We start from the raw sequence: 24,758 nt of genomic DNA, 5'->3' as shown, positions 1-24,758 counted from the left end.
CTAGTACATCTTGTTACTCCAGGGGCTGACTAGCATCTCCTAGACTCTGCCCTTCTAGCTCCTGTATTTTCTCTTTTTATTGAATTTTATGGAGCTCTACATTTTTCTCTGCTCCACTCCCTACCTCTCCCCTCCCCTTCAACTCCCTTCCAAGGTCCCCATGCTCCCAATTTATTCAGGAAATCTTGCCTTTTTCTACTTCCCAGCATACATTTTTAAACCCAGAATTCTGGAGGCAGAGGCAGGTGGAAATCTGTAACTTCAAGGCCAGCCTGGTATACAGAGTGAGTTCCAGGACAACCAGGGCTACACAGAGAAATCAAAATAAATAAAAAATGAATTTGTCTCAAAAAACAAAAACCATACACATATAAAAAGTATCACTATTTGCAGTGATATGATATGATACTATACATAAACAACCCCAAAAATTCTACTAGGGAACTCCCACAATTGATAAGCACCTTTAGCAAAGTTGCTCAAACAAGATTAACTAAAAAAAAAAAAAAATCAGTGGCCCTCCTATATACAAATGACCTATAAACAAATGCTGTGAGACAATGGTCTGTACCTGTCAATTGTATTATTTTTAATAAAATGCTGATTGGCCAGTAGCCATGCAGGAAGTATAGGCAAGACAACCAGGCAGGAAGTACAGGTGGGGCAGTGAAAACAGGAGAATTCTGGGAAGAGAGAGTCAGTCTGCAGTCCTCACCCAGAGAGGAAACCAGACACAGAGCAAGCAAAATGTGACTGCCTCACCAAAAAAGGTACCAAGCCACGTGGCTAACAAGATTTATGGGCTAATATAAGTTATAAGAGTTAATAATAAATTTGGGAGGAGGGGAGGGAAATGGGAAATGGGGAGCAGGTGGAAATTTTAATTAAAAAAGAATAAAAATAAATAAATAAGTAAAAAAAAAAAGAGTTAATAATAAGCCTGAGCTACTAGGCCAATCAGTTAATGATTAATGTAGGCCTCTGCGTATTTCTTTGGGACTAAATGGTTGCAGAGATCGGGTGGAATAGAAAACTCAGTCAACAGACAATGGGCTGAAAAAGAAATCAGAACTAACACCCTTCACAATAGCCATAAGTAATATAAAATATTTTGGGTTAACTAACCATGTAAGTAAAAGACCTGTAGGGGCAAGAACTTCAAGTCTTTGAAGAAATTGAAGAAGATATCAGAAGATGGAGAAATCTCCCATGTTCATGGATTGGTAGAATTAACATAGTTTTAAAAGGCCATCGTACCAAAAGCAATCTACAGATTCAACGAACCCCCCTCAAAATTCCAACACAATTCTTATACACATCTTGATAAAATGATCTCAACTTCATATGGAAAAATGAAAAACCCAGGATAGGGAAAACAATCCTGTACAATAAAAGAATTTCCAGAGGTATTACCATCCCTTATTTCAAGCTGTATTACAGAGCTATAGTAATAAAAATAGCATGTTATTGGCATAAAAATGGACAAGTTGATCAGTGGAGTCAAATTGAAGACTCAGACATAAATCTACATATCTATGGACACCTGATTTTTAACAAAAATGGCAATGGAAAAAAGAAGGCATCTTCAACAAATGGTGCTGGTCCAACTGGATGTTGGCATATAGAAAGAATACAAAAGAGATTCATATATATCACCCTGTACAAAACTCAAGTCCAAGTGGATCAAAGACTTCAATGTAAAACCAGATACATTAAACCTGATAGAAGAGAAAGTGGAGAACAGCCTTGAATGGTATGGTATGGCAGACAGCTTCCTGAACAGAACACTGATAGAACAGGCACTCAGATTGACAATTAATAAATGGGACCCCGTGAAACTGAAAAACTCTGTAAGGCAAAGGACACCATCAACAAGACAAAATGGCAGGCTATAGAATGGGAAAAGATTTTCACCAACCCCTTATCAGAGAGAGGGCTAATATACTGTATATACATATGTATATATGCACACATACTCAGGAAACGAGACAGCAACAAACCAAAAAAATCCAATTTAAAAATGTGGCACAGATCTAAACAGAGAACTCTTAACACAAGAATCTCAAACAGCCAAGAAGCACTTAAAAAAAATGTTCAACATCCTTCGTCATCAGGGAATTGTAAATCAAGCCAACTCTAATATTCTATTCTATCTTATGCCTGTCAAAATGGATCAAAAACACAGGTGACAGCTCATGCTGGTGAAGATGTGGAGCAAGGGAAACACTCCTCCATTGCTGGTGGGAGTGCAAACTTTCTCAGCCGCTATGGAAATCAATATGGAGATTCCCAGAAAAACTGATAACCCATCTACCTCAAGACCCAGCTATATCATCCTTGGGCATATACCAAAGATTCTCCATTCTAGTGAGACCACGTCTAAAACATAAGAAAAAGTCAAAGTAGGGCTGAGAATACAGATCAACCGGCAGGGTGTTAAGCATGCAGGAAGGTCACGGTTAGACCTCTAGTTCTATATAAACCACCTGACATAGTGACATTAACCAGGTGTGGAAGCCACGGTTAGACCTCTAGTTCTATATAAACCACCTGACATAGTGACATTAACCAGGTGTGGAAGCCACGGTTATACCTCTAGTTTTATATAAACCACCTGGCATAGTGACATTAACCAGATGTGGAAGCCACGGTTAGACCTCTAGTTTTATATAAACCACCTGGCATAGTGACATTAACCAGATGTGGAAGCCATGGTTAGACCTCTAGTTTTATATAAACCACCTGACATAGTGACATTAACCAGATGTGGAAGCCATGGTTAGACCTCTAGTTCTATATAAACCACCTGACATAGTGACATTAACCAGGTGTGGAAGCCACGGTTAGACCTCTAGTTCTATATAAACCACCTGACATAGTGACATTAACCAGGTGTGGAAGCCACGGTTATACCTCTAGTTTTATATAAACCACCTGGCATAGTGACATTAACCAGATGTGGAAGCCATGGTTAGACCTCTAGTTTTATATAAACCACCTGGCATAGTGACATTAACCAGATGTGGAAGCCACGGTTAGACCTCTAGTTCTATATAAACCACCTGACATAGTGACATTAACCAGGCATGGTAGCACTCCCAGTAATCCTGGCACCTGGGAGATTAAAAGCAGAATCAGGAGGTCAAGGGCATCCTTTGCTACTTTTAAGCTTGAGGGCAGCCTGGGCTACAGACTGTCTCTCAAAACAAACAAGTCAGGGTGCACAGGTGTCAGTCCAGGCACAGGGAATCTATACAAGTTGAACAATGAATGTTTCTGATGAGGACAATGGCAAAATCAGGCTCATCAAAACAGCAACAAAATATCCATGGAAGGAGCAGCTCCACTGGAGAGCTAAGGATCAGACTAAAGCAAATTAGACTGCTGTTTAAATGATAATAATTAAGGATTATAACTTCACCAAATTACCCTGCTATAGCTGACTAAGAAGGTTTGCTTAGCCCTGCTCTGTCCTAGGGGAATAAATTATCTCATGAGTCCATTTCATCCAATGCTATTTAAAAAGCTAATGAAATGCTTAAACAATTCATTCTATTAATATAGAAATCCATTATAGGACATAAATATGAACCGAAGTGTAAATGGCATTATGAGTAAAGTGGGAAGTATTGCTGTATATAGCCCATAAAATAAGGCACAAGCATTCCTGTTCATTTTAAGACCCGTGTGTGTGTGCGCGCGCGCGCGCGCGCGCGCACTCACACGTGCGCGTGCGTGTGTGTAAGCCAGAGATCAACTTTGGGTGTTGCGCCTCAGAACTTCCTGTCTTGTTTTCTGAAGTAGGTCTCTCAATGGGACACAGCACTCACAGATTAAGCTAAAATAGCTACTTTGCAAACTCTAAGGATCCTCCTATCTCCAGATTCCCAGTTACTGAGATTACAAATATGCATCACCATGCCCAACTTTTTTCACAGGTTCTAGGACTCAGACCTGGGGGTGCTCACACTTATGAGGCAAGCAATCTGCTGCTAAGCTCTCTCCCCAATCCTGAAGTGAAGTCATACCCCATTACGGTTTTGTTTTGTGTTTCTCTGGTGGTTAGTGTATTAGTTACTTTGCTCATTGCTGTAATCAAATGCCTGTATATGGAAGTTTCTGTCCCACCTGGAACAGCAGTCATTCAGTCCCAAATAAACACACAGAACCTTATATTAATTATAAACTGTCTGGCCTATTGCTCAGACTTATTACTAATTAGCTCTTACAATTTAAATTAACCCATAATTCTTACCTATGTTTAGCCATGGGGCTTGGTACCTTTTCTCAGTAGGGCATTCTCATCTTACTTCCTCTGCATCTGGCTTTCCTTTTCCCAGAATTCTCCTAGTCTGGCTGTCCCACCTATACTTCCTGCCTGCCTACTGACCAATCAGCGGGTTTTGTTGTTGTTGTTTGTTATTTGTTGTTTTTTTAAACCAATATGAGTGACAAATCTTTACAGTGTACAGGAGCATTATCCCACAGCAAATACCCAACTTGAGGAGAGGGTTATTTTAGCCTTCAGTCAGAGGGTAGTCCACCATGGCAGAGAAGGCTGAAGGAGTTAATCACATTGTGTCCACAAACAGAAAGCAGAGAAAGGGAATGCTGGTGCCGAGTTCACATTCTCCTTTCTGTTTTATATCCAGTTCAGGGCCCTGTGCATGGAATGGTGTTGCTCACATAGAAACTTTCTCACCTCAATTAACCCATCTAGAAAACTTACAGACTCCTGCCAAGCTGACATCAGTATTAACCGTCACATTTAGTTACATGGAGCATCCCCTACACCTGTGGAGCATCTGCACATATTCTTTTAGATTTATTGGGTTATTTGAGTTATATTGAGTTATATTAAGGAGAGGAGGAGGGGGTGAAGAAGGAGAGAGGACATATGTGTGCGCACTCATGATGCACAGCTGGAACAGAGGCTGATGTGACATCTGTGTCTTCCTATCAATCCCCACCGTTGTGAGTCAGCATCTCTCACTGAGCCTGAAGCTCACAGTCTCAGTTAGACCTGTTTTCCAGTGAATCCCCAGCTGTCTCCTCCACCGCCACCTCCCCCGAGCAGGATGGGGTTGGAGATGCACACTGCCACCCTAGCTTTAATGTGGGGCTGGGGATCTGAACTCAGCCATCAGACAAGTATATGGAGCCGTCTCCCCAGGCCCCTAGCTATCAAGTTTTTCCAAGTTCCTTAACTGTTCTGGGTCTAATCCCTTTCAAGATGTGCACTTTGCCAATATTTTCTTTTGTGCTCTAGGTTGTCACTTCATCCCAGTGACTGCTTCCTTTGCCCTGCAGAAGCTTTCCAGTCTGATGCCATCTAAGGTCATTTACTCCAATTTTCCTGCCTTATGTTATTGAAATAACTCACACACTGCAGGCATGAGGATAAACAGGGCAGGTAAATTAAAATTCGAACAGGAAGATTAAAATTCACATCAGGAATTTTAAATCAAAACATTAAACTGAAGATATATGTTTGCTATTTACACAGCTTGCCAAACTATATTCAAATAAGCAAAAGAAGCAATAAACTACTAACATTAAAGAGAAAGTAGGACATTCACTTGCATAAAAGATCTAATGAAATGGTAGAATTCAAAAGGCAAACATAACTCGGCTGATGGATGAAGGAGCAAGGCAGAGAGAGCCCTATCCCAGAACAATCCATCAGACAGCCTGCAGGAACTGGAAGCCAAACTGCATGTGGAGAGCCTGAAGGAGTCCAGAGAGCCAGCCTGGCCCTTCAGGACACCTGAGGGTGCTGGGCTTGTGCCAACCAGCAGAACAATGACAGGGTGAGCAAGAGAGTCTGATAACAGCAGGGACATTTGAGGAGCTGGACCTGGACCTTGCTGTTGGCAGGCTGATCACTTCCCCCACTCAACAGAGGTCAGCCAAAACACAAAAACAAAAACCAGATTTCTGGCTGGGCCTGGTAATACATGCCTAGCTCCAGTACTCAGCAGAGACAATATTTTCTGAGAGACTGAGACCAGCCTGGGCTACATAGTAAATACCAGGCCATTCTGGACTACCGTGTGATAGCTTGTTTCTAAAAACCAAAATGGAAAGAAGAGAAACGTTGGAATTCTGAGGGAAAGAGCAACCTGATAAAGCCAAAGCTTCTATGTGGGTGCAGGAGAACCAGAAGAAAGTGCTCCGACACAAGGGGCCTAGGACCACAGAGCAAAGCAACGGCCACTACATTCTGGCTCAGGAGGAGACTCAACCACACAAGTCAGGAGTCTAGTGAAGAAACAGAACAACTTCTACCACACCAGTTACCCAATCCTTTCTGAGACAACCAAAGATCAGCAGGTAATCCAGAGCCAAGAAAACACACATGGAAAATAAAACACACATCAAAATAGTAGTAAAACATTCTCTGACCTATGAAAGCTGTGAATGCATTCAGTAGAAGGACACTTGCCTAGCGAACCTCAGCCGTGGTCTTCAGCAGGGCAAAGGGGCGCTGGTGGGAGGACGGGAACAAGTATAGACAAGGTGCTAAAGAGGAAAATCCACAAAAAACAACAGGGCTGGGAATGTAGCTCAGCGGCACTGACTCCCTGGGTTCAATCCCCAGCACTCCAACCAAGAAAAATAAATTTGGAAGAACCCTTTTAAAGTAATTTTTAAATACTTGGAATTTCAGAAGCATTTAGAAAAATAAGGAAAGTGAACAGATGATCTCAAAATACATTAAAAACAATGAGAGGCCTGGGAATTCAGCTCAGCTGGTTAGGCACTCTCTCTGCACGCATGCACAGCTTATTAAAGTCCCAGGACATGCTGATACATACACACATATATACACACATATATCTAAAATGGGCACACAGAGGTTAGGCTGGGAATTCAGCTCAGCTGGTTAGGCACTCTCTCGGCACGCATGCACAGCTTGTTAGAGTCCCAGGACATGCTGATACACAAACACACACACACACACACACACACACGCATGCACGCACGCACACGTGCGTGCAAAGGTGGCAGCAGGAGAGGAGGCTGAGGAATCCAAGGCCTGGCTGTGCAGATGGCTCAGGGGATAAAAGCACTTTCCACGCAGGCCTGACCACCTGAGCATGCATGCATACGCACACACATGTGACAAAGGCATGTTGGGCCAGGAAGGGAGGGAGGGAGGGAGGGAGGGAGGAGGGAGGGAGGGAGGGAGGGAGGGAGGGAGGGAGGGAGGGAGGGAGGAAGGAAGGAAGGAAGGAAGGAAGGAAGGAAGGAAGGAAGGAAGGAAGGAAGGAAGGAAGGAAGGAAGCGTGGAAGGAAGGGAGGGAGGGAGCGTGGGAGGGAGGGAGGGAGGGAGGGAGGGAGGGAGGGAGGGAGGGAGGGAGGGAGGGAGGGAGGATAGATGAATTAAGGCAACTAGGAAACACCTAGAAAAAAATTTGTACTTACTGAGTTCACTGAAAAAGGACAAAGCTGAGTAGCAACCAGAGTGCAGCCTGCAGCATAGGTAAGGGATTTGTTTCTAAGGAAAGAAGTCAGATATAGTGATGTGCTCCTTTAATCTCAGCACTCAGGAGGCTGAGGCAGGACTGTCACCAGTCTGAGACCAGCCTGGGCTATATTCATCACTTCCAGGCCAGCCTAAACTACAAAGTAATGCCTTGTTTTTTGTTCATTTTAAAAAGAACTCCATGCCCAAGTACAGCCAGTGCCCTGGTTATGAAGAATTCATGGTAGATGAGAGAAGAGTATGCAGTTGCTATTAATGTTGGAAGCTTGGGAGCCCAAGGGTCACCACCCCAACCCTAGAGAGAAGAATTGCAATCTCAGCATACGAACTAGGTCTGCACTGAGTAGTATTTATAGAGTCGCATTTTAGGGAATTCTAAAATTGGAGATGTCTTTCATCTTAGGCCAGGACAAACGTTGATTATGTTGGGTCTCAAGACATAAACTGCAGGGCTGGAAAGATGGCTCAGAGGTTAAGAGCGCAGGCTGCTCTTCCAGAGGTCCTGAGTTCAATTCCCAGCAACCACATGGTGGCCCGCAACCATCTGTACTGAGATCTGGCGCCCTCCCTTGGCGTGTGGGCATACATGGAGGCAGAATGTTGTATACATAATAAATAAATAAATCTTTAAAAAAAAAAAAGACATAAACTGCAGTATGCTAGGACCATTTACTTTGCCTTTTAAAAATATATACAATATCAACCGAAACCCAGTTCTCCCTTTGGATGCACTCTCTCTGGAGGTGAGAGTCATTGTCATAATTCAAATGGTTTGATGTTCGTCAACTAGCCCAGTTCACTTGAAGTTAGGGGCAGATAAAAGGAAAAAAATGTCTGTACCTACAGCTGAGTATAACCAGGCAATCATGCAAAAAGAAACCTCAGGGAAGAAGAGCTGTGATGCTCTCAAACAAAACATGTGTTTAGTTTTAAATCATTCTTTAACAGAAATGTTGAAAAGCAACCAAATCTAGGGAATTTGCAAATGCCATATTTTTTTTTCTTAGTGGCAGATATGTGAGGTTCTCCAGGAAGGAAAAGAAGTCCTAATAACGGGCTTAATAACAGAGGTAACCGTTAAGGTCCATTACCTCAGGAGACTACTTCAAGCTTTAGTCTATGGGTCTCAGGTTTATGAGGGAAGTTTTATTTCATGGAAAAGTAACGTCCCGTAAAAATATAATACCATTTATTTTCCATATCATTTTTCACAATTTCAGACAGAGGATAATTTGTATTATGTATCTTTGATCATCTGCATACTTTGATCATTTCCCCACTGTTACCTTCCAAGCCCCTTCTTCCGAAGTCCCCCTGCTACCTTTCAGATATGTTTAATGTTTCTTTATTTTTGTGCCTCACTGAATTTAATAAAAGTTTCTTGGTTGATGAGATGGTTCAACGGGTAAACGCGCCTGCCACCATGCCTGATAACCTAAGTTTGAGTCTCTGAATTCATATAGTAGAGGGGAAAAATAAACCCTGCAACAATTTGATTTCCATATCTCAGCTACAAAATATATGCAGCCACACACATACATACACACAAGTATATATGAATACAAATATAATAAAAAGTTAAAATTCAGTAGCATTGTTTATATGAATACGGAGGACCCAGGTGGAAGTCTACGAGTTAAAGGCCAGTATGATATACATAGAAGATGCTAGGACTACCAAGGCTAGGGCTACATCCAGCTTTTAAAAAAAGGAAAAACCCCACAAATTAATAAAATAAAGCCGGGCGATGGTGGCGCACGCCTTTAATCCCAGCACTCGGGAGGCAGAGGGAGGCGGATCTCTGTGAGTTCGAGACCAGCCTGGTCTACAGAGCTAGTTCCAGGACAGGCTCCAAAGCCACAGAGAAACCCTGTCTCGAAAAAACCAAAAAAAAAAAAAAAAAAAAAAAAAAATTAATAAAATAATACAGAAAATCAGCTACCATAACAAAAATACTTGAAATTTTCTTTATTATATATTTTATTAATTTCTTCCAGCAACCACATCCATCATCTTAGGTAGCTCCTAGGATATATTCACTATTCTTTAGAGACACAGTTAGAAGTTAGAGGTGTAGTTACCAGACAAGAGAGATAAAGGCTTTCGGAATAAAGCAGATCAGACAGAAGTGGAAGGAAGCATTTACGGCTTGGACGACATGATCAGCCATGCACTTTTACTTACTATATATATATTCTTTGACATAAGGAATTAATATATCAGTTCCATAAAACTCTGTATCTTGAGCCAGCTGTAGTGATGTGTGTGTGTGATTCCAGCACCAAGAGGCTGAAGCAGGAGAGTTCCAGCCAGCCTGGTGTACACACAACAAGACCCTTTCTCAAACAAGCAAATGAACAAATAAAACACCCTTGCTCCACTTGCCAATCAAATTCTCTCCACATCTCTATAAAAGTCTAAGCAGATCCACTGTATTCCACATTTACGAGGCCCCCTGCTCTGAGTCAGACCTAAGGGACAAAGAGCAGAAACCTATATCTCAGCTCTCAAGAAGCTCACAACGTTGATAAAAGACAAGAAATCCCTGATGGTGCTTCAGTATGTGAGAGACACAGGGGCTGGCTATCATCTGTTTAGAGCCTGGCACAAACAAGAGAGGAGCTAACACCTGAAAGTATTAGAGAGGAGTGTTCAAAGGTCACTGCCTCTTTGAATTGAGACTTAATAGATAAGATAAGCAGGTGTAAAGGCTGGGGAGACAGAGCACTACAGGACCAAGAGGAACTGGCAGAACTGGGAAGTGCTATGTGATAGCGTGACAGATCCCTGGTCTAGTGTGCACAGGCTTTCAGTTCAAGCCACAGCACTGCAAAATAAAAAAATAAAAAAATTAAAACAAAGAGGAAAAGATAGGGTAGACATGAGAGTCAAGTGACGTGCTGGTATGTTTGGAAAAGTCAAGTATCTCAAGGCTGCTGGAACAAACGCGTCTAGCAGGAAGTGGCAGGAATAAAAGGCCAAGCTCTCCACAGAACAGAAGAATGAGTATGAAGAAGGTAGGCCCAGCTTGGGGAAGACAATGCTGAAGCAAGGTGTAGGGAGGATGGCTCTGAGCTGGCAGATAGGCCACGTAGTAGGCCAGCCAGCAGAAGACAAAAAGCTACAATGCATTCGTGTGTTATTTAGTTTGCAAAAGACTTGAGTGCTGACTACACAAGAGTTTCCAAATTCGGTATTTGCATTTCTCCTCTTGTAATAAATACCCCAAGTTTTTTCCATAGCAATTGCCAGGTCGATAAACATAGTTTTTCCCCTTTTTAAAACTATACATGCATATGTAAGATCTAGGAACCACAAATTAGAGAAAGAAATCAACATTTGACTTCTTGAGATTGTCTTAGTTCACTGAACGTGATGATCTCCACTTGCATCCATTTTCCTGCAAGATGACTTGGTAGTTCTTTTCTTTCTTCCTCTTCCATCTTTTTCTTTCTTTCTTCTTTTTCTCCTTCTCTTCTTCAATTTGTTTTTGGAAACAATGATTCTCTGTATAGGCCATGCTGTCCTGGAACTCACACTGTAAGTCAGGCCGGCCTTAACCTCGGATCCTCCTGCCTCTGCCTCCCCAGTGCTGGGACTAAAGGCCTGTGCCACAACACCTGGCTGACTTTGTTCTTCTTTACGGCTGTACACAAAATCAGTGTACACATACCGAATTTCTTCTTATCCATATCTCTGTTTTTGGCATCCAGGTTGATTGCACAACTTAGTGATTGTGAACAGCATTGCACAATGCATAGCTCTCCTCTCAAATCTTTGGTACTACCGTTCCCCAGGCTGCAGGGAACAGGACCTTGTACACAACCAGCAGGCACCCGACCACAGAGCTGCGTCCCTAGTCCTGCTACCACAGTAAATCTAACACTACTGGGAAAGAAACATTTGGAGAAATGAATGTTTTCTTTTAAATGGTTAGAATTCAGTCATACTTTCTCTCGCAGAAAAGAATTCCAAAAATGTCCTCCAGGATTCCCCCTCCTTGGTTATTCAATCAAACACTAACTAGAAACTCTTGCAGAAGGACTCTACAGATGAATTGAAGTTTGTAGTGATATATTATTTGTATTTTGATAAATAAATCTTTCCTGAAGACGAGAGGCAAAGCAAAAGCCACTAGAGATCAGGAAATGGTGATACACACCTTTAATCCCAGGATTTAGGAGACAGAGGCCGCTGGATCTCTGTAAATTCAAGGCCACCCTGGATTACTCGAGGTCAGTGCAGAAACGAATCCAGGTGGTGGTGGCTCACACTTTTAATACCAGCACTAGAGGGAATATAAAATGGGAGGAGAGAGAGGCTTAGTCTGCTTAGTCTGTAGTCACCCAGCCTTGGTAGAGGTAAGACTTCTCTAGTGGCTGGCTGCTTTGTTTTTCCGGGTTGAACCCCAATTTCTGTCTCTGGGTTTTTATTATTAGAGCTACAGAAGTTTCTAATCAGAAGACTTTGAAAGAAAGTATCCTGATGGACTTAATGTAGCAATACAAACCTTGGAAGCAGAGGAGAACCGCAGAAGAGTGAGCCAGCTGAAAAGGGAGAGGGAAGACACCCGAAACACTGCGCCACCACTGCTGCTGAGCTTGGAGATGAGAGACCCATGGCTGCAGAGTGTAAGAACCTCCACCTAGTACAATCGGAGTACAGCTGAAGAGAAGCAGGAGCAATGATATGAAATAAGGGGAAACCCACAGAATCAGCTGACCCGAGCTAGTGGGAGCTCACTGGCTCTGGACTGACAGCTGGGGAACCTGTACTAGCCCCCTGAATGAAGGTGACAAAGGTGTGGCTTGGGCAGTCTGAGGCCACTGGCAGTGGGACCAAGATCTAACCACAGTGTATGAACTACTTTGTGGAACCCACTCTCAATGGAGAGATACCCTGTTCAGCCTAGGCACGGTGTGTGTGTGTGTGTGTGTGTGTGTGTGAGAGAGAGAGAGAGAGAGAGAGAGAGAGAGAGAGAGAGAGAGAGAGAGAGAGAGAGAGAGAGACACTGAGGGCCTTGGTCCTGCCTCAATAAAGTGATGGGACAGAATTAGCTGACTTCCCAGGGGAGGCCTTACCCTCTGTGAGAAGCAGATGGGGTTAGGGTGGGGGGAACGGAAGGAGAGGAGGAAGGGGGAACTCTAGGATTGGTATGTAAATGAAAAAAGAAAAAACCATGGAAAAGAAAAGAAGAACTACCCAGCAGCCACCAGGAACGACTGGGGACCTAGGTCCCACGACCACATGGAAATAAATTCTGACAACATGCTAAAGGAGTCTGAAAACCAACTTATTCTTAGAACTTTGGAAAAAAACAGGCCTAGAGACCTTGATTCCATCCTTGTGAAACCTGAAGCAAAAAGTCAAGTGACTATGCCCAGACATGTGACCTACAGAACTGAAATCAGGGTACAAATGACTGAACTTTGTTTCAGCGGCTATCGTAGTGACTGGCTACAGGAACCCTGGGACACAAACACATTTCCATAAAAGACTTCAAATGTGCTTGCTCATGGGGCTGGGAATGCAGCTCAATTGAATGTTCGCCTGGCAGGCATGAGATCTAAGGTTCAGTCCCTAGTGTCTCATAAACCATGTGCAGACCCAGCAAATCCAGAGAGGTAGAGGTAGGGTCAGAAGTTCAAGGCCATCATCTGTTGCTTTGCAACTTCAAGGCCAGCCTAGGCCATGAGAGACGGGTCTTGAATGATTGATATATTCCTCCGTTTCTGGTATTTGAATGCCTGGCTTTTGGTTGACCTGTTTGGGGAGGCTTAGGTGGTGTGGTCTTACTAAAGGTACATCACTGGGAGTGGGCTTTGAAAGCTTGAAGACCTTTGCCATTTTGAGTTCACTCTCTCCATATGTGAGGTCTCTGCTGTTCTGCCACCAAGCCTGCTTGCTGCCATGTTCCCCACTATGATGGTGATGGACTCCTATTTCCCTCTGAAACCTTAAGCCCCCCAAGCCCTTTCATCTATTAGCCGCCTCGGTTATGGTGTTTGTATCACAGCAGTAGAAAGCTAGCTAATACAGAGAGACTGGTGTTGGAGGGCGAGGGCCACTTGTTGGTTCCCGGCCACTTAGCCCTGGAATAATCACATGGAAACTGTATTAACTGTCTAGAGTTCCTTTTCAAGCCCTCTCAGGTTTTACATGGATTTAGTCCACCACATCGGTGTGCCAATTTGTTGCTAAATATTCTACAGTACAGAATCCTACACATACAAAAAACTAGTCCAAAATTTCAGTGACACTGGCATTAAGAAACATTGCTCTTAGCTAGGTTTGGTGGTACATTGTTTTGTTTGTTTCTTTGTTTTGTTTTGAGACAGGGTCTGTCTACATGTCCTTGGCTATCCTGGAACTCACTATGCAGATTATGCTGGTCTTCTACTCAGAGATCTGCCTGCCTCTGCCTCCCAAATGCTAGTATTAAAAGCATGTGCCACCACAGTCGGCTAGGCGGTAGTGCATTGTTTTAATCCCAGAGGGTCAGCCTGGCCTACATAGTGAGTTCTAGAACAGCCAGAGCTACAGAATAGTGAAACCCTGTCTTAAAAATAATTAAATATAGGGCTGGAGAAATGGCTCAGTGGTTAAGGGTATTGACTGAGTGATCTCTCAAAGGACCTGGGTTCAAATCCCAGCACCCACATGACAGCTAACAACTGTAACTCCAAGATCTGACACCCTCACACAGACTCACCTGCAGGCAAAACACCAACGCACATAAAATAAAAATAAATAAATTTTAAGAAAAATTGAATATAAATAAAAATAAAATTAGCCTCAAGCAAGGGTTTGTAGGCTGGCATGTTGCCAAGAACCTCTGAGTTTTTTTCTTCCTTTTTTTCCTTCTTTCTCATTTTTTGGTTTTCTAAGACAGGGTTTCTCTGTATATCCCTGGCTATGCTGGAACTCACTCTGTAGACCAGGCTGGCCTCAAACTCAGAGATCCACCTGCCTGATTTTCAAAAAAAGCAGAGTGAGGAGTGAAATGTGGCACTAACGGTGAGATCTAATAACCTATTAACAGACTTGTTCTGTCCACGCACTAACTCATGCAGAAGGTGTAAGCACATCCAAAATCCTTCTCTTGGAAACGTTCTGAGGTATAGTTACTCTGTTATTAGCAAAGAGGTATATATTTACAGTAACACATAACCCACTGAAAAACATCAAACTGAAGTGATCAATCGAGAAGGAACCACTACTCTGAAAAGACACACAAACGGTCTGCAAACAGAAGATGCTGAACATTTCTCATCATGAGGGAAACAACATCAGAATGAGCTGTCGCCTACTTCCACTCGGACGGCTACGACCAAAGAATGTGGGAAAGCTGGTACCCTTGCACACTGCTGCAGGACTGTAAAAGATACAGCCACTATGAAGAATAGTATGAAGATTCACCATATGTGGGCTTTGTACATGGTTAAGAGGGAGGAAGGGGTTGGAGAAAGGGGGGAACTACAGGGGAAGAAAGACCAAGCAGTGCACATTTTTTCCCATATTCAGATTACAGAACATACACACACACACAAAAGCAAAAGTAACATTCGTGGAAAAGAAAGAGGGAAGAAACAAAAGAGGGTGGTGGAGGCAAGGGTATAAATAAAGTACAATTACACATAAGTAAGATTTAAATGTCACAGTGAACCTTTTATTCTATGTGCTAACTAAAATATTAATTTTAACTATATAGAAAGGCATTAAAGTAGGGGCCTATGTTATTTTATTTTGTTTGTTTTGTTTCTTGAGACACAGTTTCTCTGTGTAGTCTTGGCTGTTCTGGAACTTACTCTGTAGACCAGACTGACTTCAAACTCAGAGGTCCCCTTCTCTGCCATTTGAGGGCTGGGATAAAGATGTGCTCCACCACACCCGGCTGCGGCTGCAGTTATTACTAATAGGTTCCCCTCCTCTGCCATCTGAGGGCTGGGATAAAGATGTGCTCCACCACACCCGGCTGCGGCTGCAGTTATTACGAGTAGAATTTTCATACCATGTGTAAAGTCCTGGGTTCAAGCACGAGTACCACATACACACACATACAAACATACAAACACACACACACACACATACACACACACACACCTTCTACAATCATCCCATTTTTCCCAGTTTCTGGTGCCAACAGACCTGGGCCGCTCTCAGCCGTGGTCAGAGAAGCTGCTTTTTGCAGTAGAGAGCAGACAATGAAGACATGTGTAACTGATCCAAGAGACTGAGCTGCTCGATCCTAACTGGGACATCTATATCAACCCTATTGCCAGCAAGGTTCGGGGAACATGCAGAAGAAGGGGTGAAAGGATGTAAGAGCCGGAGGATGGGAGGAGCATTTGGAACACGGACTCTGGACATGACAAGGCCACGGCATGCATGAGCTCAGGCAGCTGCAGTTCCCCGCACAAGCCCCGAACAAGAGCAAGCCAATCGCATTCCCATCAGAGACAGGGTACACATCTACAGGTCCCAACTCTTACTGAGGAGCTACTCATTCTATTCTGAGGAAGTGGGCACTGGGAGGTTGCCAGGCTTCAGGGGAAGGTCCCACACTCCATGCACATATGGGCAACAGCAACTGAATTTATTGGGTGATAAAAAAAGAAAAAGTTGGGCTGGGACCATGTTGGGGAAAATACGAGAGGAGCTGGAGGAGGAAATGGGGGTAGGAGGCTGATGTGACCATATTTCGTCACATACATGTATGAGACTCTCAAAAATAGAACTTAAAATTAAGAATAATTATTATTATCATTAATAGTCAGGAGGTAGAAGCACAAAGACCTTGAGACAAGTCTGGGCATTACAGTGAGACTTGAGGGGAAATGAGAGAGAGAGGGAGCAAAGGACAGATAGGGAGGAAATGAGCACAGACAGAAGGCAAGGAAAGAGATTGAAGAGAGAAGCAGAAGAGAGAAAAGGAGGGGAGATAACGGGTGGAAAAATACTGCAGGGTTCTATTTACATGAGGTATTTTAAGAGCGTCAAACTAATAGAAACAGAAAAAAGGATGTGGTTACCAAGGACGAGGGTGGGGTATGGAGCCAGAAGGAAATGGGGAGCAGTTCAACTTTGCAAGATGAGAAAGTTGAGATCTGACACACCCAAGGTACAAAGAGTACATTTAAAAATATTTAGGTTGCTGTATGTGGTGCTGCATACCTTTATACCAGCACAGGAGGCAGAAGCAGGCTGATCTCTGTGAGTACAAGGCCAGCCTAGACAACACAGTGGGTTTCAGGACAGCAAGGGCTGGATATGAAAACTGTCTCAAAAGAAAACACAAATCAACAAACAAACAAAAAGTATTATGAGGAATGGAGAGATGGCTCAGCAGCTAAGAATATTGACTATTTTTTTTTCCTAAGGATCTATGTTCAATTCCCAGCACCCAAATGGTGGCTAACAACAATCCCTAACTCCAGTTACAGGAGATCCAACACCCTCTTCTGGCCTCCACGGACACTAGACACAAAACACCAGTACACATAAAAATAAAATAATTTTTAAGTTGGTAAGGATGGGATCTGCTAGAAAATTTATCATTTCTTCAAAGTTCTCAAGAAGCACTGTAATATCAAATGACTACATGCCACCCCATACTTAAATTTGGTTTTGGTTTAATTTTGATATTTTTTGAGACAGTGTTTCACTAGGTAGCCCAGGATATATTACAACTATCAATCTTCTTCCTCAGCCTCCTAAATCCTGGAGCTGCAGGCATACACTCGAATTTAAAGCATTACTGGTCATGGATGGTCTCTGTGCACACGCAACTTTAGAGCTAATAATAGTTCTAGAGATTTAATTTCAGGCAAAGGTCAGTGCACCGGCTTCTCCTTCCACCAACTTTTGGGAATACAAAGCTACCTACTCTAAGTGCCCTTTGAGTCAGAAGTTTCTGGAGACCATATTACTCTTGCTCTAGCATTTATGAATACTGTTACCGCTACCACTGTTACGTCAGTAACTCTCCCTGAACTAAATCCTCCAAAATACCCATATTAAGGCACAAAGAACCAAACCATTTGAAAAATGGTGCTAATAGAAGTCGAATGTCCAGGTATCAGAAAGTTTAGATGATAGATGACATGCTTATAAAAACCAACGCTTCGGAAGTAAGGGAAGAAGACCAAGGACAGGCAACACACAATTCTGTCTCAAACAAAAACAAACAACAAAAGAACTGTTGAATAAGTACCAATTAGGGCAGGCCATTGTCTGCGGTGTTGGTGTATACCTATAAGTCCAGCACCAGGAGGACTGCCACAAGTTGAAGGCCACCCTGGTGCATATAGGGAGTTCCAGGAGACTCTCTCCAAGAGTTAGCAAAACAAAAAATGTTTGTCCATTAGTTCACGACAGCCCTGACTGAAGACATACTGAAAGCACCAGGGCAGTCATTTTGGAGACAATGTCTCAAAATTTAAAACTTCTACCAAAAGCTCTTGAAAATCTTCAAAAGAAAAAGTCTTAGACTTCAAATTTCATTAGAATTGCACAATTTTTTCCATGTTCCAGAATATGAGCAGAATGACTGGGATGGAGAATGGGTATAACCTAAGCATATTAAATTACCCCAAACTGCCTTTTTTGGGGGGGGGTTCAAGACAGGGTTTCATTGTGTAGCCCTGGCTGTGTGGAACTCACTCTGTAGACCAGGCCTGCCCCTGCCTTGCGAGGGCCAGGATTAAAGATGTGAGCCACCACCAACCAGCAGTCCTAAACTATCTTAACTTTCATTCTTCCAGAACTTAAGGACAGAAGAAAACAGGTATTCCAAACTAAAGCCAACAAATTATAGGGCTGCTGTGCTATCGTCCTTACCCCAAAGCCAAAAAATTACAGGTTTACTCCATTGCAGCAAGCCCCAAACAAAAATAGATACCAATTTGTAAAACCCACACTGCTAGAAACACTCGCAGGTGCAATGAAGAGTCACCGCAGCCTGCAGGTCCTGAGGTGTGCTTGCTATAACAGTAAATGAGAGAGAAATACCAACTCAGAGTGGTTTATTTAAGCTGGTTGACAGAGCAAGTTTCTGCGCCAAGAGTCAAGAGTCTAACTTGAGCAAGAGTCAAGAGCATAACCAAGTGTATGCTACAACACTTGGCACACACAGAAAACATTATTTCCAGGGTAATTTCCCATCAAAACAGTGGCAGAAGATGTCACACATTAGCTCACTCTGAGAATGACGCTCAGGTACACGACTGTCAGCTAACTCATGCAGAGAGGCTGTCCAGCGCCCTTGCACTGCTGCCCTGGAAGCAACTACTGCAGGCACCAAAAGGATGGCACTGGTGAACACTGGGGCAAGGGGGGAGACACGAGGCCAGTGTCCGCAGGACTAGCTCAGTGGATCACTTTCCTTTCCACTTCCTCTCAATCCTTCTTTTCTGTTTTGCTGAACTATTTACTCCTTTAAATTCAGATACTACAGAATTTATTTTTTTTAAAAAAAAGCCTACCCATTAGTAGCCAGTCTTTATTTTCACCCAACCCTAAGCAAACACTAATCTATTCCAGTCTTTACTGCTGAACAGCATCTCACTACATGATTACAGCACCCAAGTTCTTTTCTTTGGATGCAGTGGAATCTCTTGGCTGTATCAGCAAAGATGAACACCCTAGCTGGTACTTAGACTACTGTTACAGTGTAACTGTCTGCAGAAACTATAACATTAATTGCAAAATACTAAGCTTTTGGGGGAAAGGAGGAAATTTAATTACTGTTTTGTTTTTAACTAGCTCAAGATGATGAATTTTCCAGAGGAGGCCACAACTACCAGTGACATCAGGGCTTCTTTGATAAGTCAAATGATTAAGTTTCCCCTCCTAAATCATGGGGAAAGGGCTGGAGACATGGCTCAGCAGGTAAAATCACTTGCTGCTCTTGCACAAAGGACCCAGGATTAGTTCCCAGAACTCTCATATATTGGCTCACAACTCCCCATAACTCCAGTTCCAGTGGCTATGACGCCTTCCTCGATCCTCAACAGGCATCAGGCACATACACTGCTGGCAAGACATTTATACATATAAATTAAAATAAATGTCTTCATTTTGCTTTGTTTTGTCATTTTTGTCTTAATAGTTTTTTGTTTTGTGGATTTTTTTTGAAAGAGAAAGAACTTAAAGTTGGGGAGGATCTGGGAGGAATTGGGAAAGGGGAAAAACATGATCAAAATATATTGTGAAAAATGAATTTTAAAGAAAAATTGCTAGCCGGGTGTGGTGGCACATGTCTTTAATCCCAGCATTTGGGAGGCAGAGGCAGGTGGTTCTCTGTGAGTCAGAGGCCAGTGCTGTCTACGAAGCAAGTTCCAGGACAGGCAGAGCTGTTACACTGAGAAACCCTGTCTCAAAAACCAAACAAACAAAAGAGAGTGTAAAATAAACCCTTTCCGTGACAAATCAAATCCAGTTATACACTGCTAGGGATTATGTGCGATTTAGAAGAAGTAGAGGAAAAAGAGAAGAAACTGAGGTTATGGAGCTACCTCAGACTGTAAAGGCCTTGCTGCTCAAACATGAGGAACTGAACTTGGTGCCCAGTACCTGCACCCTTGTAATCCCAGGGCTGGTTAGGTGGAGACAGGAGGATCCCTAGGTTCACTGGGCAGCCAGTCAGCCAGCCTCGCCTATGTGGAGAGTTCTACTGGAGACACTGTATCAAAAACACAAGGAGGCCAGGCAGTGGTGGCCCACGCCTTTAATCCCAGCAGATCTCTGTGAGTTCGAGACCAGCCTGGTCTACAAGAGCTAGTTCCAGGACAGGCTCCAAAGCCACAGAGAAACCCTGTCTTGAAAAACAAAAACAAAAACAAACAAACAAAAAAAAAAAAACACAAGGAGGTGGTTAGGCGGTGGCACACACCACAAGTCTTTAATCCCAGTTTGGGGAGGCAGAGGCAAGCAGATATGAGTTTGAGGCCAGCCTGGTCCAAGACAGCCAGAGACACACAGAGAAACCCTCTGGGAAAACAAAACAAAACAAAAAGCCAGGAAGGTGGTCCCTCAGGTTATGACTGCTACATTCTTATAGTCACACAAAGTGTAACTAGCAGAAGGATCAGACATTCAAGGTCAACCTTGGCTACCTGCCAAGCTCTAAGCCAATCTCGGTTACGTGAGAATTCGTCTTTAAAAAGAAATCTTGAGTTTAACTTAATTTTTTTTGAGACAAGGTCTCTTTCTCTCTCTCTCTCTCTCTCTCATTGGCTAGCCTAGAACTTGCTATGTAGACCAGGCTGGCCTAGAACTCAGAGATCTGCCTCCCAAGTGCTGGTATTTAAGGCCTGCTCGCAAGCTTACTCTAATTTGATAACTGACAATGATGCTGGAAACTCTTTCATTAATGGAAAGTATAGCTATTTTTAAAACTTGTGTGTGTGGTGTGGTGTGTGTGTGTGTGTGTGTGTGTGTGGTGCTGGGGACTGGACCTAGGTGCCTCTGAGCCTCAACCAAATCAGAAAATCTGTGTTATGGTGCCAAAGAGTGTTTGTGTTCACATCTGTGGAAAGCATTCAGAGTCAAAACAAAGTCTAAAACTCTAGTAAACCCCAAAAACCGAATAATAGAAAGCTAGGTGGTTTTTCTGTTTGTTTTGGTTTTGATTTTTTGTTTTTTTGTTTTTGGAGACAGGGTTTCTCTGTGAAGCCCTGGCTGTCCTGAAACTTGCTCTGTAGACCAGGCCGGCCTCGAATTCCACCTGCCTCTGCCTCCCTGAGTGCTGGGATTAAAGGCATGCATCACCACCGCCCAGTCGAAAGCTACTTAGTTTAAGATAAAAGATTTTAAATATGCCAAAACAGTTTAACAATAAATGGTCACCTGGCAAGGGTGGAATTATAAACTAGGTTCTAATAAGCGTGCTCAGTGCACAACTATTTCCGGCGGTGCTGCTGCAAACAGAACATTCGGTATTATGTCCTTATGCCGTGAGGTGTCAAATCGTCTTTTCAATCTGCAGCACGTCACTCATTTCAGAGTAATGACTTACGTCAAATAAAAACGTAAGATCTACTTGGACTGCGACGGTTCCTTCTCAACTCTTTTTTTCCCCATACTTGAAAGAAGCACCACCAGCTGACCCAAAATACCTTTCCCACACCTTCAGGCCTCTTACTGCAAGCAACGTCCTGCAGAAACACCTAACACTGCTGACAATGTGGGAGGCACTGATTTGTAGCTGTTTTTCCATCGGAGTGATGGATTTTGAGATCAACTACTCAGGACGTCTACTAGGTCCCCCTGGTGACCAAACAGCGCACGAAGGCAGCAGTAGGGTTCTAAAGCCGGCGGGCAGCGGAACAGAAAAAATCATGAAAAATTAACACGCCAACAGCACACACGACGTGACTGAGAACCGCGCTCGCACGGCCGGGGAGCTAACCGGAGAGCCGCACGGCAGTCACGATCCCCTTTCCGTTTACCAACGCGAATACCCACCGCCTCGATCCGGCTTGCCGAATCCCTCCCTCCCTCCCTCCCATTTAAACCAGCGTTGGGGTGGGAAGAGCAACCCCAGGGGCTCTGCACCGAGGCGCAGCCGCTGGCGGGGACCCGGGGACCCACTGGCATAACGACTGGTCACGCACGATTCTCTGAAATATGGAGGAATGACACACCACGTTTTGCTACCCGAGACACGGAGTCAGGGATGGCAGGGCTGGGGGCTCCCCCGAGCAAAGGTGGAGCACGCAGAGGGACCCGAGCCGGGACTCGGAGGGGCGCAGAGCTGGGGCGGCGCCCGGGGAAGGCGGGGGTGAGGATCGGGACGCGGGGCGAAGCGGGACCGAGGAGGGCGCGTGGCGGGGCCGCGGCCGGCCTACCTGGAGGTAATGGGGTTTCCTCAGCCAGGCCGCCGCGCAGAGACTCCTCGCCATGGCACTCACATCGCCCCGCCGCGCCGCAGTCGGAGGCGGACCCGAGCGCAGCCGCCCGCCCGCCCGCCGGCCTCCCCGCCCCTACCCCGCCGGCCTCCCCGCCCGCCCACGGCCCGCCCACGGCGCGCGCTCCCGGGGCCGCGCGGCGCTGCGGAGGGCGGAGGAGAGCGGAGGAGGAGGAGGCCGGCTCGGCGCGCGCAACCCCGCCCCCACCCCCGGCCGCGGCTCCGCCGACACAAATCCGCCTGCGCCTTTGCGCTTAAAGGGGAGGCGCGGACGGGGGAGGGGCGCGGGCGCGAGCGCGCGGGGGGGGGGGTGCGCGGAGCCCCTTTGCAGGGCTCGGGCTCGCAGCTCCCGGTGCTGAACCCTGAGGTCCGCGCTCTTTCTGGACTCTGTATCGGGTGGCACTGAAATTCCGAGGACGCTTGGAGCTGCTTTTTAGGGGACCTGTTCACGGTCCCGCTGCAGGAAAAGGAGGCGCCCACGGCCCCGGAGACGCCGCCACCAGTGTCTGCGGGAGGACGGGGCTCCTTCCCGCTCAGCTCTGCGTGACCTTCCAGCCACTTCGCCGCTTTGCATACCTTCAACTTTTTTTCCTTTTTTACAATTTCGACTGTTTAAATTTACATTGTTTACAAAACAGCTTCCGAGTTTTCCTTGCCTCTACCACTGATTTTAAAAGTTAAAAAAATAAATGGCGAATTGAATACAGTTCCGAGGGCAGGAGCCCTCCAGGGACGTGGCAGAGCGACTCAGTTAAGACTACATAACGCAGGGCGTGGCGCCCTTCTTTGACACCAATGGCCAAATAAGGGAAAAAGAGCCACCCTAGAAGGAGTACTGCGGTTGATCTGAGTGACTTTAACGCAAGAAGATGCAGTTCCTACCTTATTTTTTCCTCGTATGCTATGCTTTTCCTTGTTTCTAGTGTTTCCAGTTTCTGGAGACAGGTTTTTAACCTGGGTAGTGTGTGTTGCTCGCAAATACATACATTATCCACGGACTCCAGTAATTTCTAAGATAAACATGACTTGTACCTGCAATTTCAGCCCCTGGGAGACGGGAGCTGGATCAGGTGTTCAAGGCCAAGCTGGCTTACTTAAGGCAGAGACAGAAGAGGGAGGGAAGAAGGGGAGAAAAGGAAAAAAAAAATCCTACTGGTTGTATTTAATATTTTAAACTTGTGCTATTTATGTGTTACGTGTGTGTGATTGCCCATGGAGGCCGAACGAGGGTGACAGATCACCTGGAGCTGGTTGAGCTTGACTTGGGTGCCGTGAATCAAAGCTGGGTCCTCTGAAACAGCGGGAAACCCTCAATAAATAACTTCCTTAGTGCCTAACCGCTGTTCAGATTGTTCTGCTGTGTATACAGAAAGACAAAGAAGGCAAAGACCCTACCCTAATGGTTATTACATTTTGGAGATGGGGAGACAGGCAATAAATAACAAACACTGGATGTAGAGAAGTCTAAGAGCCAGGTTTAGTGTCCTATGCCTGTAATCATAGTCTTGGGAGGTATAAGAGGATCGAGAATTCAAGACCAGCCTCAGGCCAGCCAGCCTGGGCTGCACAAAACCCTGTCTCAAAATAAATAAATAAAATAAAAAAATTGGTGAAGAAAGGCGGTAAGACCCGATATAGTAGTGAGGTAGAGGAAGGCATATCTGTGTGAGTTCAAGACCTGCCTGGTTTACATAGCTGGTTCGATACGCCAGTGCTACATAGACCATGTCTAAGTGGGGGGGGGGCTGGTAAGGGTACAGGGGTAGAGAGGGATGGAGAAGACCACAGATAGAGTTAGCTAGAAGGAAAAGATCAAGAGTTCCATTTTGCATATGAGCTATGTATTTTGAATTCAAGCGGAGTCTGAATTAGGGTTTCAGTCTGACTTTTTTTATTTTTGGACTAAGTTCATATAGTCCAGGCTGGCCTTGAACTCCCGATCCTCCTGCCTCTGCTCCCAATGCTGTGATTAAAGCTGTGTACACACATACCCAGCTGTCAAGTGGCAGTGTCGAGTAGGTGGTTATGTATTTGAGTATGGGCTAAAGGAAAACATTCCACACTAGAGATGCACAAGAATTTTAAGCATTTTTAGACGGCATTAAAGTCAGGTTTTACAAACTGAATACATTTGTAAAAGGGGGGATGTAAATAGAAGAGAATCAAGGATGAAGCCCTGGGTTTAATGCAAATTCGGGGAGACATGGATGAGCCAGGAACAGAGCCTAGGAAGGAGCAGCCAGTGAAGAAATGAGGAGCCTTGGAAGCATTGACTAAGCTATTGTCTCTGGGGAGTGAGTACTGATAGCTTTCTTGTATCTCAATAATAGGTTTCTCCACCAACACGGTAAGCCAGATCAA

General features: G+C 44.4%; 1 protein-coding gene across 1 annotated transcript in view; it reads right to left on the bottom strand.

Moving 5' to 3' along the window:
• Positions 1-22,444, bottom strand: part of Dipk1a (divergent protein kinase domain 1A) — a 73,935-nt gene extending 51,491 nt beyond the window's left edge. The window contains exon 1 of the mRNA XM_057771411.1: positions 22,339-22,444. Within this exon, the coding sequence (XP_057627394.1) occupies positions 22,339-22,392 (54 nt within the window). The 5' untranslated portion in view covers positions 22,393-22,444. The remainder of the gene's footprint in view (positions 1-22,338) is intronic.
• Positions 22,445-24,758: the final 2,314 nt, after the last annotated feature.

This window comes from Chionomys nivalis, chromosome 6 (assembly GCF_950005125.1).
Source record: "Chionomys nivalis chromosome 6, mChiNiv1.1, whole genome shotgun sequence".
Classification (NCBI taxonomy): Eukaryota; Metazoa; Chordata; class Mammalia; order Rodentia; family Cricetidae; genus Chionomys; species Chionomys nivalis.
This window is presented reverse-complemented; position numbering and strand designations above follow the sequence as displayed.